The 18,370-nt window shown below is 39.9% G+C and overlaps 1 protein-coding gene across 1 annotated transcript in view; it reads right to left on the bottom strand.

The window, feature by feature from the left end:
* Window positions 1–18,370, bottom strand: part of HHAT (hedgehog acyltransferase) — a 271,581-nt gene that overhangs the window by 241,063 nt on the left and 12,148 nt on the right. Inside the window, exons 3-5 of the mRNA XM_089528314.1 lie at window positions 13,248–13,315; window positions 8,281–8,394; window positions 697–891 (exon numbers count right to left, since the gene is read on the bottom strand). Of these exons, the coding sequence (XP_089384440.1) occupies window positions 697–891; window positions 8,281–8,394; window positions 13,248–13,315 (377 nt within the window). The remainder of the gene's footprint in view (window positions 1–696; window positions 892–8,280; window positions 8,395–13,247; window positions 13,316–18,370) is intronic.

Below are 18,370 nucleotides of genomic sequence, written 5' to 3'. Positions count from 1 at the left end.
GCACTATTACTTCCTGTGACCTAGACACTATACTTCTATTGATGCAGCCTAAAATCGCATTGGCCTTGTTAGCTGCCACATCGCACTGTTGACTCATGTTCAACTTGTGGTCTACTTGGATTCCTAGATCCCTTTCACACGTAGTTTCATTCAGCCAGGTGTCCCCCATCCTATATCTGTGCATTTCATTTTTCTGAAGCAGTGTGTGTGTGTGTATTAAATAAATAGCTTTTTCTCCTACACATATTACAAGCAAATTCAGTATTAGATGGGATTTTGATGAATTTCCCTGTTTTGCTGGATGTTACTTTATGCATTGATGTTTTATTGTTCAATTTCAGATTGATCAGAAAAAGATAAAGCCTGAATAATACATTACACAGAGATTCCATGGAGAACCCTTTTTGCCATTCATACTTTGCGAGTTCATACACCTTTTTGAAAATCCTAACTAAGTGTGCATGCACACAAGCACACAATCCAACTGACTATGAGAGTAATAAATTGTAAAGCATCAGGACTTGCTGTGTCTTTATGCTTAGGACCTTTGGGGAGCGGGTGAGTAGAATGTGATTCCTCAAACTGTATATCATCAAAATCAAAATGAAAAAAAAAGTATTGCATTAACAAAAAAAACACTCTCAGCAAAATAATTTATTTGAACAGATAAAAATAACAATGTTATACACTAATTACCTTTATTTCTTCAAGGGCTGGGAGGTGTAAAGTTGACAAAAGAAGCAACGAGCTCATCCATGTCAGAATTGAATTTTTAAACTGAGCAATGAAATATGAGACAGCTACATGTAGAAAAATCACTAGTAAGCCTTTGGTGCCCAGCAAAAACCAACTGGCTGCCACACCATAAGCCATCAGGAGCCAAGGTTTGTACTGAAAAGAAAGAAGAAACAACAGTTTAAACATGATTAAAAATTCTCAATTCAGTGCAAAAACATTTCTCATAGAATCACAGGATACTGGCATGAGAAGGGACCAGAAAGGACATCTACTCCAACCCTCTGCCATGAACAAATACACAACTAATCAATCCTGAAATATGCCCATCCAACTTCTGTTTATAGAACTCCAAACATATCTCAGATCCTGAAAAAGCCTATGCCACTCTGTCAAAATGTTCACAGGAAAGTTTTCATTGTGTGATCATGTTTATTCTTCACAACAACTCTGAGAAGTAGATTAGGTTGCAAGAAAGGGGAGCTGATCACTCAGCAAACTGCATGAGTTTCAGGGATTTAAACCCAGTTTTCCCAACCCAGAGCCACCTCAGTGCATTCTTTGGACTAGATCCTGTAACACTGATTTACAGTGGTATCAGGAAATCACAACCAAAACCAAACTATAACTGTGCCAGAGTAAAAAACAAGAAAACAGAGCAGATGATTCAAAAAAGTGAAAGTAAACCACAAATTTTTGTCAGTTCATCAAAGACTCAAGAAACAGAGCATTTAAATTAGTGTTTCCTAGCACAAAGACAATCATTTTTATCATGCACATGACAGAGCCAATAAATTCACATACACAAAGCAAAGAAAGGTACTATGGCCATCCCACCCACAAGCTCCTGTTCTGAGGATCATTCTGACAAAATCATTTTGGGCCTGCTGTTGCAAAGCTATGTCCCAAACAGCAAAACACTGAAGCTGATGTTGTTCTCCAGAACCCATTAACACCCTGCTCCGAAATGGTTAAGAGCCAAGATGGTGCAGGGGTTTGAATATTGGACTAATACTTGGAAAAACCAAGGTTCAAATCCCACTTGGCCATGGAAAACCTATCACACACTCTCAGCCTCAGAGGAAGGCAAAGACAAGCCTCTCTGGACAAATCATGCAAAAAAAAACCCCCATGTGATAGATTTGCTATAGAGTCATCATACATCAGAAACGACCTTGGAGGCACACAGCAACACCTGAAAAGGTTGCTCAGTTGAAGAACAACCAATAAGGCTCTCCAGAGCTGTGGGGGTGGGGGGGTATGCTAGAAGATTGGGAGGTGGGTTCATACTCACCACCCCTCACATTCTCTTATCTGTGGCAAGCAGTTCTCCTGCTGCTAATGGTGTAATATAGCCTTGTCATTGTTAGCACAAACATCAATCCCCATTCTATGTTTATTGAGTATTGAAAATAACCCCCCCCCAAAAAAAATTAAGTGTTGCAGAAGTTGCATGTCTCAATTTTGCACAGAAGTTTTAAATGTTTAATATTCATTTTTTTAAAATCTCATTTACTAGTAAGGGGTCGTTCCCACTTACCTATAAAGCGGGTCATGATCCGAATTTAGGGTGCATCGTTCCCACTGAAGCTCGAATTTAATCTCCATTACCCCTCATTCGTTCCCACAGCATCTCGAATTAGAATCGAATTAAAATGTTTAAACTGGATTATCAGCCTATAATTCGGTTTAAAAAATAGTAGTTTATAACGCAAGTTATTTTTGAAAGCGGGGTACAATTCGCTGTATCCGAATGGGAACGAAAGGGTGTCTGATTTGGGAACCTGGAGATGGGAGGAGCAGCGCTCAAGGGGCTGGTCTGGGGGTGTCACCTTCTTTGGTCTCTTTCTGCATCGTCAGCACCATTTTCTTCCATTCACATAGACTTTCCCCCGGTGGATTGCAACCTCCCCTCTGCTCCTCATTCGAGGAGAGACATTGAACACCATTTTAAACTATTCTTTTTTCACCTCTGCCTGAGTGCCTGAGCAGCAGATGGGCTTTGCAATACATACCTGCTTGATCGCCCCCCCCCCCCCCAGACAGCCCAGGGAGCAATGGGGGAGGCAAAGCGATTTTAGGGAAAGGAGGCTCCTTCCAGAGGAACTATGGGATGGGCTTTGCAGGACATCCCTGCTTGATCGCCCTCCAAACAGCCCAAGGAGCAATGGGGGAAGTAAAACGATTTTGGGGAATGGAGTGCCTGGATGCCCAGGGATCTGGGGGGGGGGGGGGGATTGAGCTTTATCTTCTCTCTTCCCCAAAGATTCTCTCCCCATTAATGAAGCCCGCTGCCTTCTCCTTGATCCGATTGGCCAAGCCTCCTTCTAGTCTGGGAAGACACAACAGAAGAGCCTTGGATGCAGTCAATTTTCATTGGCTGCCCCCCCCCAAAAAAAAAACCAAGACTTGTGACGTCTGAAGCCTATGCACTTGATTGACAGCTTGTGGACACAAATGGGAACGGGGAGCAAGTTAATCCGCTTTAAAATAAAGCGATTTAAAATAAATGGGAATGAAAACAAGGTTTAAATGAATCAAGGTAATTTGCCCCTTTTGGTAATGGAAACGATGGGGAAATTCGAATTATTCCCGGAACATAATCCAAATCAGAATCGCTCCAATATAATCCGTTTTATCTGCCAAGTGGGAACGCCCCCCCCCCCAAGACATGGTAAAGAGCTTTACGAATGTTCCTATGCTGTTCCAGGGTAATCAAGAGACATGGTAAGATGTTTCTGATGTAAGTAAGTTTTTTATTGCTTATCAGGTGGCCTGGTCTAGGATTCTGTGAGTATTTGACACATCAAAAATAACCACTGATGCAATTCGAGCACCTGATTCTTAAAAACCCTTGAAAACATAAGCAAACAATGTGCATAAATAGGGCATTATCAAGGTATTTTGAAATTTCTTTTAACTTTCAAAAAAATTATATTTGTAAAAATGGGGGGGGGAGAGAAAAAAACATTTATTTATCAAAATGTCTATTAGTTCCTCATTGGGGTTTATGAAGTCATAGGTACAGTGGGCCCTCGGTATCTGCTGGGGCTTGGTTCCAGGACCCACTATGGATACCAAAATCCATGAATGTTCACATCCCATTATGTGCAATGGCATAGTAAAATAGTGTCTCTTAAATAAAATGGCAAAGACAAGGTTTGATTTTTGGAATTTATATTTTTAAAAATATTTTCAATCTGTGGGTGCTTGAATCTGTGGATAAAGAATCTGTGCATACAGAAAGCCAACTGTACTAAGTTTGCAGTCCACACAATAATGCACAGATTTCCTTTCCTGTTTTGTTTTATGATGCTATGGTTCAAAAACGATTGTGCAAAATAGGGGGAGTGGAAGATTTGACCAGTTTCCAGAATTCCTCAGATTCTGTGAGATGCAGCCCAACAAAGTAACTTCTCAAATCTCTGATTTTCTAGTTTTAATAATGATATAGCACAGAAAGCCTGCAATGCTAGCCAGCATGGAATTCATTAGAAGTAAGCCATAAAGCACAGGGCCAACTGAAAGACTTTGTCAAGCCTGTCCCCAATGTCAATTAATCTGAAGATGAACACAATATCCCAGAAACAAGTGGGAGCAAAACGCCATGGACAAAGTAGTGCATCCAAGCAGTGGTGGCTACCATATAAATGGCATGGGAGAAATAGACTGAAAGGAAGTGGTGATGAGAAAGATACTTGAGGGACACAGCATTGACCTTTGAGTAATGGCACATCCAACATGTTGGCAAGGACTGCATGGAGAGTGGCTCATCAGCATTTTTCAACAACCCAAGAAGGTGAACTAAAAGGCAGGAACTGAGAGGGCTTTCCAATCTACTCCTAATAGAAAGGAAAGATGAATTCCAGCTTGCATATATGGAACATGCTTGAAGTGTGGCCAGTAGTAAACTATTATATGGGAAAATCAGACAATATTCTGGGTATACATATTTTTTAAAGCAACTGATATTTCATTTTCAGTTGTTTCTCTGTTAGAAGATGCTGAACAAGGAACATGTTTGATCAAACTGCCCAGCCACAAACAGATTTTAACATTTGGCAAGAGAAATAGGTTGAGAGGTTTAGTAACACAGAAGCCCACGTCAATGGATCATTGATCACATTATCTTATCTATGAAATTTGTATTCCACTCTTGTTAATCCTGTTTTAGGCTGAAAGCACTTGTAATTCAAGGTCCATCTGGGTCCCCATCCAGCACTCAATTCATACAAAACAACAAGCACCAAACGCAGTTCCCAGAATATCTTCCAGATAATGTGTCACATCAAAGGTCATCATAAAAATGTGATGCGATGCTGTGGACAGACAAGAATACTGCAGGCAGGGACTGCCTTGTTTTCCCCTGTGCTTCCAATACAGATCCTATGAACCATAACTGCTGGCAGCCATATCTCCATTCCAACTGAGGTCAATCATCTGGATAGCTTTATAAAACCTCTCAGCTGAAACCACAGAAATACCAGGGACTGTGCCTTTTACACTGCTATGAAAATAACACTGGATTTTTAAAATGTATTTTATTTTATTTTCAAGACAGAAGAAGAAAAATCTGCAGAACTCTCCTGCACAGGCTGCTCATTGCTTAATTAAGCAGATCAATAAGAACCATTCTGTATAGTTGATTAAAATTACTTCTCTCTTATAATCAGTCAATTCACCAATACCAGCTTCAGAATCAACAATCAAGGTGACTTAATTGCTCAAGTAAAATTACTCCCTTAAAAAACCCTAGCTCCTTTATTTTTCAAACTATTTGAGAAAACATGGAATTGCTAGGACTATGATTAACTTGAAAATTATTAACACACTATATAAAAGTATACCATGTGACCTAGATTATATCTATACAGTATATAACTATACTAGTAATTACATTATACAACAGCTTGTATTCCACATCTACATACCTGGGAGTAACACCCATTAAAACCTTATATCTGTGTAAGAATATTATAAAAGTAAAGGTTTCCCCTTCGACAAAGTTATCAAATCATGTCCAGCTGTAAGGGACAACGCTCATCTCCATTATTCATCTGAAGAGCAATCAATGTCAAAGACAATTCTGTGATCGTGTGGCCTGCATGACTGCACAGAACACTGTTGCCTTCCCACTGAAGTGGTACCTATTTGTCTACTGGCACTTTTACATACTTTCGAACTGCTAGGTTGACAGATGCTGGGACTAATGACGGGAGCTTACTCCATCACACAGCACTTGAGCCTCAAACTGCCGACCTGCTGATCTTGCAGTCATCAGAGTAAGCATCTTAACTGCTGAGCCACCACTCCTATTTAGGAATATTATACTATTATACTATATTGTGATACAGTTGGCCCTTCCCTTACGCGGGGGATCCATTTCAGACACACACACCCATATAAGGGAAAAATGTGTATGCTCCACCCCCCCCCCATGACAGGTGACACATACCCAGTATTAAAGAAGAAATGTCTTACAATATTTGTAATATTTTCATGCCAAATTGTTAAAAGATGTGAAGGCTGAACTCACAGGCCCTCTTTTCCCCTTCCAGAGTAACATATAGAGAACTCACAAATCTGTCTTAGGCACCATTACAGCCCAATGGATAGGATGTTAGACCAGTGGTACTCAAACTTTTTACCCTTGGGGCCCTACTTTACATCTGAATGCAAATGTTGTGTGCTCCCCCCCCCCTCGCCCACTTGACGAAGAATTTGAATAAAAAATATTTTGTTTGTTTAGTGTGCATATTTTCATTTGCACGTTCATGTAAATTCATATTTTAACATTATATAAAGAAATAACATCACACAAATTAGAATATTTTTCTTTAAGTAAATCCAACATTTAACTCAATGCATGTGTACATTTTACACATAAAAAGTCTGGGAGAAGGAGAGGGGATCAGGCCTTCCAAGTCTCATGCCCTCCTTGAGCAACTCTTGCACCCCTTCCTAGGTGTCCTGTCCCACAGTTTGAGAACCACTGTGTTAGACTTACCTGGGGGAAACTCAGGAATAAACCCTGCATTGTTTTTAATGCTATTTTAAGGTGGGAGGGAGATAGGGAATTGGATTTTATATGCTTTGTTATGTTTTTACTTGTGGTTTGTTGTGTTCTATTTTTATCGTTCTTATGTTTGTTGTTACCCGCCTCGAACCAATACAGGGAGAGGCAGGATACAAATTATTATTATTATTATTATTATTATTATTATTACAGAGCCTCAGGGTAGATCTACATGATATATAAAAGCAATAGCTCCATATCTCCTCTCTCTCCTGTAATATCTAACAAAGACTGTCCTGTGATGTGATATCGTCATGTTTGCCCATCTGTTCTTGACTTCATTGGCTGCTTCTTGCAGCAGTGGGGAAATATTTCACACAATGACACAACCTCATGTTTACTTCTACTAATGATTCTTGCAGAAAAGTGATGGAGAAACAAGAGATTGCTTCTTCGGCAGCAGCTTTGTTTTTGCCTTATTGTCTTGCCTTTAATAAATAAAAATAATATATGCTCTGTATAACTCATTCTGCCTGCTTTTGCACATTATCTAGATTAATTAAAAATCCTATCTGCCTCCAGCCTCTGCTTTGATGCAAGAGGCTGCCCCAAGCAGAGTTCTCAGTCACAAGTACTCCCCAAGTACTTATGCCCAATACACAGAGGTTGGACAGTGATAGTGGAGGCAAGTGGTTTCCATGTTGATGGGGCAGTGAATCCCCTCAAGTTTTTAAGACAAACTTTAAAGGTTCTGAACACTGTCCTCAAAATACATTCAGCACCTTAGATAACTCTTCCAAAGATATCCAAAATCTGAATTCACCACCCAGTGAGATGAGAGCCACCAGCCATCTCCATGAAGGAGAGATTCGACAACCAAGTGATCAGGGAGATCATGAGGTACAACGATCAACAAAGCTCAGTTGTTGTTATTATTATGTGCCTTGAATGACTCCAGATGATTGTGACCCTATCATATGGTTTTCTTGGCAAGATTTAGTGAGAGCAAATTTGCCATTGCCTTCCTCTTATGCTGAGAGAGTGTTGTTGTTGTGTGCCTTCAAGTCATTTCCAACTTATGGCAAGCCTAAGACAAACCTACCAGGGTTTTTGTTGTTTTTTTGTTTGTTTGTTTGTTTTTGGAAAGATTTGTTTAGAGGAGGTTTGCCATTGCCTTCTCTTGATGCTGAGAGCTTGTGACTTCCCCAAGGTCACCCAATGGGTTTCATGGCCAAGTGGGGAATCAAACTCTGTTCTTCAGAGTCACAGTCCAACACTCAAACCACTACGCCACAGTGACTCTACTACCATTTAATCAATGAGAGAACCTTCACATGATTAAAATGTGAATGGGATACCTCTTTTAGCTGTGTCTCACCATCTACTAGGCATGAAAATCACTACGAGTTACTTGAGAGATATGAAAATACAAACATAATATAAAAACACTGAATATTCAAACATTTTGCAAGAGCTTTCTCAGCTCTTAGCAGGACTCATATTTATAAAGGGAGTTTAAAATTGCTTACCTTTTCCACATAAATGCTGGACACCTGTGATACAACTATGTGACCAAGGAGAAGCCACAGTATATATCCTTTGCCCCATTCCATCCAAAAACTCCATTCAAAGTCCACTGGATCCTAGGGATACATTAAACAAACCATAAAATTGGTTTGAAATTTGCAAATATACTGAGAAAACTGAAAATATTATATCAGCATAATGCTTCCTTAGTCAAGAATTGAGAAGGAAGACAGTATGCCTGTAACACAAATGTGTTTGTTACTTGAAGAGCAACTTGCTCAACAGAATGGTTAACCAGTCTATCAGTAAGGGAACTTCGTTTCTAGTAACTGATCTGGCCCTTAATTCCCTCCATTTGTTCTGGGCGAGAAGCATGCTTGGTGTTGGACTGTGAATATAACTATTAAGGAAATAATTGCCAGTTGCACAAACAAGAAAAATTGTACTCATTGTTGAAAGACTATCCAGTTTTCAGAAAGAGTACAATTTGAAAATAGAAAATGGACATCAACCTTTTTTTCATTTCATCAAAGAATGTCTTAGTATTCATATACTTGTGGGAATAAAATTATATTTTCCAAGGATGTATTTAAGATCAGCGCAAAGGATTGAAAGAATTACATCCACATGTAGCCTGCCTATCTCTTTGTCAAGCAATACATCCACAAGAATTTCAAAGAACATGCTTCTGGAAAATATTTTATTTATTTATTTATTTATTTATTTGAGGAATTTATATCCCACTTTTCTCCCAAAATGAGATTCAAGGCTGCTAAGTACTCCTAATCCACATCTCTGTGGATCATCTATAAGCATCTTTTAATTTCTGGGTATTCTCCTCTGGGGGGCTCTGCAGACTGCCCCTAAGGGGTGGCTTGCAGGCATCTCCATTTTCGCCAGATTAGGGCCGCGGCAACTGCACACCAGGGCCCCAATCCAGCCTTTCCAGGGCACAAAAAGGCACTTGTCTCAGCCAGGGCACTTGTCTCAGCCAGAATTCGAACTCTGATCTCAGAGGCGGGCTACAGACCGCCGCCGCCGCTTGCTCCGTGCGGGAGCCGTAGCAGTCACAGCGCGCAGCTCTCGCGCAGGTAGCAAAAAAGAAGCTCCAAAATGGAGCTTCTTTCCGCGGCACACTGATGACGTCGCGAAGCGCCAAGGGCGCATTCGTGACGTCATTAGCGCCACACGACGTTTGGACGCTCAGCGTCCGATACGTCAATATGGCGCCAGCCATGTAGAAGGGCCGGCGCCATATTGTACGGACACAGTCCGTATTAGACCCAGGGGCGTCTAGAAGAGATGCCCCGTTTTCAAAATGGGACGTCCTGCGGACGTCCCAACTGCCGGTGTGTAACCGGCCAGAGAATGCTCAGAATGCTCCAAGGCTTCTTGCATGTGTTGTTGTTTTTCTGTCTCTTCTTCGATTCCCAATGAATTAGTAGTTGTGGATTTGGGTCTTGGAGTTGTGCTGATAGGCATGTCAAAATGTCCTCCATTTTGAGCATAACTGAGAAACATGAATTTATATTGTTTTTTATTAATGTTTTTGGCTTTTAGTTGGTCGTGTCCTCCATTTTTCGTGAACATCCTACAATCTGTCCTACATCGTGCCCTACATTGTTCCTACACTTTGAGGGCCTACGGGGGCGGGGGGCAAAATATTTCTCACCTAGGGTGGACAAATACCTAGAGCCGGCCCTGCTGGTGTGTACAGGGGGTGAGACTTCAAATTAATGCTCTGAAGGTAAATCTACACTGTCGAAATAATGCAGTTTGACACTACTTTAACCGCCATGACTCTTATCCTACAGAATCCCAGAATTTGTAGTTTTGTGGGACACCACCACACTCTGGCAGAAAAGGATAGAGACCTTATAAAACTACAAATCCCAGGATACCATAGAACTGAGCTACAGTATTTCAAGTAGTGTCAAACTGCATTATTCCTACAATGTAGACCCTGAGTGCATCTACAGTGGTGCGGATCACAGTTCTATCAACAACCCAGAGGAAGAATAGGAGAAATAGCAAACCATTCTTGGTTCTGTTGGAAACAACCACCATTGGATACCTGTATTGACTTATTATCATTCTGCATCCCTATTCCTTTTAAAATGTTGTATTGTTCACTGTTCACATTTACAAAGGATGATTTTTTAAAATTGTAAACCACCTTTGACTATATTGGCAGAAAAACAGTAGATAAATGGAGTAAATATGTTTACTGCTTTCTCTTTCGCCTAATAATGTCATCATCACACTCTGCATGTTGGCATTCACTTTCAGAAGACATTCTCAGGAAGACTGCCAAGAAAATTGCATCCTTTGCACAATGTTGGTGATCAAAAGGAATTTCCCAATTAGAAGAGAAAGGAGACAGACTTCACTGTCTCTATGTATAGGCATTCATGCTGTGAAGAAGGGTGGTGCAGATTTCAAAAATATGTCAAAAGAATTCAGTCCCTTTGCTTCACTTATATCAAAATTAACACTAAACCTTTAATGCAATGATCCAACTTTTTCAAAAACTTGAAGACAGAGAATATAACTATAGAGAAGAAATTTGTTGTTGATGATGATGTTGTTGATGTTGTTGTTGTTGTTGTGTGCCTTCTAGTCATTTCCAACCCATGATGACCCTAAGGCAAACCTATCAGACAGTTTTCTTGACAAGATTTGTTCAGAGGGGTTTCCTCTGAGGCTAAGAAAGTCACTCAGTGGGTTTCCATGGCTAAGGGGGGATTAGAACTCTGGTCTCCAGAATCATAGTCCAATGCTCAAACCACTACACCATGGTGGAGAGATACACGGCTTCTTAATTACTATTGGAAAGTAATATAGAAATCAAGGCTCTTGACCCACTTGGTTCAATATCTGCAATAACTAATAATGGCTTTTAGATTAAATTTATTCCCAACTGTGTGGAGATCCCAGATAGTGAACCAGCAAAGCATGTGTTCCATTACTGACCCACACACAGAAATAGTGGTGGTGGCTAGTGGTTTCCAGGTCAGTAGGATGGTGAATCCATTCTGGAGTTTAGTCTGAACTTTTAAAAAACTATCCAAGGATGCATCTGCATTGCAGAAATATAATCCAGTTTGACACCACTTTAACTGCCATGGCTATAGAATTCTGGGAACTGTAATTTGCTGTGGCACCAAAGCTCCATGACAGAGAAGGCTCGATGTCTCACAAAACTACATAGCACTGAACCATGGCAGCTAAAATGGTGTCAAACTGGGTTATTTCTGGGATGCACCCCAAAGTGGTGAACCTTATTCCCAATATAACATCAACACCTTAGAAGCTCCTTTACAATCTGGACTAAAACCCAGAATGGATTCATCAATCCACTGACACAAAAACCACTGGCTGCCGCTGATACAAACATTAAATTGTCCTAAAGGATTTTGATGGCAGTCATGAAAAGACCTCTAGAGGAAACTAGTTATGCTATCAAAGGGGTCCTAAATACCATGAAGGAATCAGTTCCCTTGTGATCTTGGAAGCTAACCAGGGCCAGCCTGCGTACTCATTTTAGCAACCTACAGAAGGATGCAAGGAGGAGTCAACCTTGGAGCCCTGGGATCGAACTCACAACCTTCTGGCTGCAATACTGGCTATAGAACTGGCATTTAACCACTGTGCCATCAGGGCTCCTAAAAAAACCTATCATGGGTTTTTCTTGGCAAGATTTATTCAGAGAAGGTTTGCTATTGGCTGAGGGAGTGTGACTTGCCCAAGGTCACTGAGTGGGTTTCCATGGCTAAGCGGGGAATCGAACCCCAGACTCCAGAGTTGCAGTCCAACATCAAACCACTACCACATGCTCAGCCCAATTCAAAAGAAGTCTCCATTGTAACCAGGAAATAGTACAGATCAAAGGATGCCAAATGTAGTAATTTATAAAAAAAAACGAAACTTTAACAGCACTTCCCTTGATCTAGAAACTATACTTCTATTGATGCAGCCTAAAATCACAAGGCCAATGCAACTTTAGGCTGCATCAATAGAAGTATAGTGTCTAGATCAAGGGAAGTAATAGTGCCACTATATTCTGCTCTGGTCAGGCCCCACCTGGAATATCGTGTCCAGTTCTGGGCGCCACAATTCAAAAAGGACATTGAGAAACTGGAGCGTGTTCAAAGGAGGGTGACTAAAATGGTGAAGGGTCTGGAAACCATACCCTATGAGGAACGACTTAGGGAGCTGGAGAAAAGAAGGTTAAGAGGTGATATGATAGCTCTGTTTAAATATTTGAAGGGATGTCATATTGAGGAGGGAGCAAGCTTGTTTTCTGCTGCTCCAGAGACTAGGACCCGGAGCAATGGATGCAAGCTGCAGGAAAAGAGAATCCACCTCAACATTAGGAGGAACTTCCTGACAGTAAGGGCTTTTCGACAGTGGAACACACTTCCTCGGAGTGTAGTGGAGTCTCCCTCCTTGGAGGTCTTCAAACGGAGGCTGGATGGCCATCTGTCGGGGATGCTTTGATATGGATTTCCTGCATGGCAGGGGGTTGGACTGGCTGGCCCTTGCGGTCTCTTCCAGCTCTATGATTCTATGATTCACTCTAAGAATCCTGTAGTACAACTTAAACTGTTGTTCAAGTAGTTATGATAGTGATTCCTGAGATGCATTCTTCAAGAAAAATCTGCATTTATTTTGCATGCTCATGTCCTCACATCTGCACAGATCAGATCTGCAGAATTTATCAAAATGCATCTCTCAAATACTTAAATTTCTCCTCCAAGCTCCACAACCTGCCAACCTGAAGAGCCATTTGGCACAGAACAGACTGAGGCGTGATCACAATTTGTGCCAGTGTTCTGTCTTTATCCAAAAAATAATTTGATACACCAGTCATCATATCCAATTATTGTCTACTAAATGATAATTAAAACTGAATTCCCATATTCATTGGGAACAGAAGTAATATAGCAGTGACACACATGGATTTTACCTTTCTAAGTTGCCCAAACAGTGAATCAGTTTCCAGTTCAAATTCTCTATGAATTTCCTCTTCATGTTCTGCAAGAAATAATACATATTTTAATAACAGACTAGCAGAAATCTAGTCTTTACAGGAATTAGAAATACTTTAATCCCCCTCTGCCCCTTAGTGCTCTATTCCTTTTCCTCTGCCCTTAGTTCTTTTTTTTTCCTTTAGCCTCCCCCCCCCCCTTTTTTTTTTTTTTTCTTGCTGTTCATTCTTTCTCTCCACTCTGGTATTAAGAGGCAGTGGGCTCCCGAAGGATTTGGAGACCCTACAGATGAAAGTAGTACATGGACTGTGTAAAGGGTCTCAAAAAATAAATGGTATGGGGATGTTAGGGAACACTTGTCTCTTAGGTATTGGAGATACTACTGAAGATTATAGAATAGGCCCTTGTTATCCACTCGGGTTTGGTTCCAGGACCCACCATAGATACCAAAATCCATGGATGCTCAAGTCTCATTATATACCATGGCATAGTAAAAGGATGCATCTTATATAAAATGGCAAAATCAAAGTTCACTTTTTGGATTTTTCTGGGAGAGGGATATTTTCAAATCATGGATGGTTGAATCCATGGATGATGAATCCATGGGTATGCAGGGCCATCTGTAGACAGATTTAAATGAATTAAAATTAATTAATGCATTTTAAAAAGATAGGAAACCCAAGTTTCATACTCATTTTTGTTGTTTGTTGTTACTGTTGTTGTTGTTGTATGCCTTCAAGTCATTTTTGACTTAGGGTGCCCCTATCATTGGGTTTTCTTGGCAAGTTTCTTCAGTAGGGGTTTGCCATTGCCATCCTCTAATGCTAAGAGAATGTAATTTGCTGAGAGTCACACAGTGAGTTTCATGGCTGAGCAGGGATTCAAACCCTGTTATCCAGAATCATAGTCCAACACTCAAACCACTACACCAATTTGGCTCTCATTCATAGGACCCTTTTATTACTAATGCTAACTTTCATATGTGTAGATTTAATAGTGCTGGAGCTACACACACACACACACACACACACTTCCATTATTACAATGTCAACTGTACAAATATTATAATAGTATTGACAGGTTTTATTATGATAAACCTGTAGAAGACATTGTAACATGCTTTTTTAGTCATCATCTACGTTGAAATTCTGTTCTGACCATGTAACACCCAAAGCCCCATGACCACCAAAACCCATCTTGTAAGCCAAGCATGCATGCCCAACATGCTCATTTCTGGGTTGTCGAGGAGCAAGGAAATCAGCAGCAATGTTTCCAGCTATTTTCATTTAGCTGGATGTGCAGGAAGTACTTCATCCGCAGGGACATCCCAGGTACCCTTGTGGATCCCTGCTAGTCCCAGTTGCAGTACATCCAGCTAAAAGAAAATAGCAGGATGTGCCACCATTGATCCCCTGGCTCTCTGCCAATCCAAAAATTGCAGGGCGATGTGCAGCTTTCAAGGTGAATTTTGTTAGGATGGTAGCATCAGGAGATGTAGCTATGGAGACGTACCTACGTGAGACATGTACATCTCCCAATGTAGGGTCATGGCATAGGTTTCACAACAAAATGAATTACTGTACTATAGAATACAGTTATATATTGTGAGAGCAAGTATGGTGTAGTGGTTTGACTGTTGGACTATGACTCTGGAGACCTGGGCTCAAATCTTCGCTCGGCCATGTAAAAAGAAATCTCCCTTGATAGGTTCGCCAAAAGGTTGCCATAAGTCATAAATAATAATAATAATAATAATAATAATAATAGATACTACTTAAAGGCATACAACAACAACCAGTTATATATTAGAGATTACAATTTTATCTAGACTACATTGTCCTATCAAATTTTACTCTAAAAACAACAATAATGCATACTTATAAAAACTGGGTAGGTAGAGAAATCTTGTCAACTTCTCCTATCACTGGAGCACCACAACATGATCATTCTCACTTGATGAAATTCTCACTTCCACCCAACTACCATATTTAAAGTAGGCACAGAATTAATGACAGGATATTCTTGAAGCTACTTTAGTTCTGTTCTACAATACCATAGAAAATATTTTGAAAATGACAGAAAATGGTTCTTTGAAATGCACACTTCTCTGTTTATTCCATCCTATATTTTCACACTTACTTAAATGTTTAAGTTGAGATTTTTATACATTTATTGAGTCGCTTGCCTCATCAGTTAAAAAGAACATCAATTAACAGTTACTTAATTAGTACACAAACTTGATACATAAATATAAGTACATGTATAATGTTCATGCATAGCTATCAACCACCAAATGCCAATATGAACACCCACAGAAAGTGATCATGTACATCCTTTGCATATTTCTCACATGTATAATCCAGTAGATATCACATGCACTCTTGCCAACAATCTATCCCTAACAAAAGACTGTCAAAACCCATTTTGGAATCACACTGAAGTGGCTGCCTCAGAGATTCAAGCAACTAATTGGGCTTTGATGAAGGAAGGGGTTGCTATTGGAGTGAAAAGCTAAACTCTTGATTTATCACCTCTGCTTTTCTAAGGGGATTCTTAATATCTACCTGAAAAAAATTCATCTCTCAAGAGAATGAGTTTTTCTTTTCACTTTGTGACACCCAAGATAAATCTCAGGAAATATCATCATCTCTGAGAAATGTCCTTGTTTTCTGTTTAACCTGGTGACCCAGCAGATCCAGAACCAGCAACCTTTGAAAGCAAAGGAAACCATTATTTGTTACAGCAATGAAGGCTTCCCTATTGGTGCCCCAAATGGATTGGATGAAAAAATATTTGTAGCCAGGACAACATCACCAGCTAGTAGAGGTCAAAAGAAATTGTACACATCTCCCTAATTTAATCTCTAATTATGCTGTCTCTTTGTGTAGTTCTTCATTGCCAACTGTTGCAAACTGCGTTCATAGTCAATCCTTTCTGTGATATGGAAAATAAAAAGAAATACTGCTTTAAAATGTTTAGGGTGATTAAAAACTATTCAAAGACACATATACTGACCTATTGTACTCTATATGTATCATCATAGGAATGCAAATGACTTGCATATCCTAATGTGACCTACTCCAGCATTTAGTTTCCAAATTGTATAGAGATCAGGGACAACAGCAAGCTCAAGAACAAGATGACACCTTCACCCCTACTATGTACAAAAAACCACATTCCACATTGGAGCATGCAACACTGGACAAGCAGGCCAGAGGATAAATGGACATAAATCAGACATTAGGAATGAGAAAATACAAAAACTTGTTGCAGAACACTTCAATTCCAACTTGGACCTCAGAGCAGCGGTCCTTGAACAAAACAACTACTATACAAGACTGGAAAGAGAAATGGCAGAACATCAATACCCACAAAGTTTTGTATCTTTATGGACATTCTCACACTCAGACTACTACACGTTTGTCCCTGGGCTTTCCACACCACCAAATGCATCTGGGAAAGTAGGGTCAAGTCTACGAAAACTCATGCTACCAACATCTTCCTTTCAGTTAGTCTCAAAGGTGATACAAGCTCCCTTTCATCTCAAAGGTACTGTCAGTTCCCTTTGCGTACTGATTTTCCAGACTAACATGGCTATGTTCCAAAACACATTAATTTGTTTTATTTTTATTGCAGAAATAATCCCCTTTGACACCGCTTTAACTATCCTGGGTCAGGGGTAGGGAATTCTGGGAATTGTAGTTTATTGTGGTACAGAGTTCTCTGGCAGAGAAGGCTAAATGTTTCACAAAACTAAAGTTCCCAGAATGCCCTAGCACTGAGCCACAGCAGTAAAAGAGATCGCAAACTGGATTGTTTCTACAGTGTGTTTTGGAACTATGCCTTTAAATTCTTACAGGATTCTTTGTCTCTCACCTCCAGCACCTTACTGCCATCTCTCAACATCTGCTGAGGCTTCAGCCTCATTCTCCTGACAGAGCGCAACATGCTTTCTGGTACATGTCAGACATTTACAAAATAAAGCTTACATATTCCTAAATATCCTAAAGGCACCAGATCCTGCCTGATCTTGGAAGCTAAACAAAGTCAGCCCTGGTTATAATTTGGATGGGAATTCACCAATGAATACCAGGCACTGTACACTATATTTCAGAGAAAGAAACTGGCAAAATCACTTCCGAGTATTCCTTGCCAAGCTGCCAATCGATGGGGTCCCATATGTTGACTGGCTACTTGAAAGCACATAGATACAAACATTCCTCTGTATTTGTTTCTAACGGCACAATAATGTTCACCTCATTTAACAATGAGAACTGGCTAATATGATCTGAATTTTGAAATGTATTGGTCCCCCTAACGTCAAATATTTGTCAACAAGAATATGTTTATTTCTATATCTACATCAAAAATTTGGATTCCACACTGCTGGGAAATGTATAGTATCTTTTAAAGCTATACCTCTCGGAATAGCTTAAATTGACATTTTGGACAGGTTCCATCGAACAGAAATGCTAGATCATATGGAAGGATAATGCTGAAAAGGATGGGGCCATAATAGAGCAGGCATAGCCAGCTATCTGGAAGAATAAATATTAGAAACCAGTCTCACAACAATTTCATTTATGACTTCTGAGTCTCCTGTGCTGTAGGTCATATTTCAGGCAAGCAAGAACAGACCTGGTTGATACTCAGAGGGGAGATCACCAACGAATACCAGGTGCTGTGGGCTATATTTCAGAGGAAGAAACTACTAAAACCACCTCTGGGTACACATTATCAGATCCTCAACCTGGCATATTGCTCCAGTAAATATCATTAGAACTTTTTTTTAACAGCATTACAATATACAATGGTACATATTTCAAGAATTTTCCGTATGGCAAAAGCAAAAAGATCTCTTATGTTACCAGAGACATTTACCACCTACTTTAATTACTAACCATGTACAGGATGATCAGATATCATAACCTTAAAGGAGGACAAGGCACCGCAAAATGTAGGACATTTCAAGAAAAATTTAAGGCATTACAAATCAAAAGCAAAAAAGCTAATATAAACCTAAATTCATTTCATATGGTTTACCTACAGCTATATGACATAGACAGTATTTTGTTATTCTTTTATTCTTTTTGTTTTATTA

Source organism: Sceloporus occidentalis, unplaced genomic scaffold, assembly GCF_023333645.1.
Source record: "Sceloporus occidentalis isolate IW3139 unplaced genomic scaffold, rSceOcc1.0.p SCAF_6, whole genome shotgun sequence".
Taxonomy (NCBI): Eukaryota; Metazoa; Chordata; class Lepidosauria; order Squamata; family Phrynosomatidae; genus Sceloporus; species Sceloporus occidentalis.
This window is presented reverse-complemented; position numbering and strand designations above follow the sequence as displayed.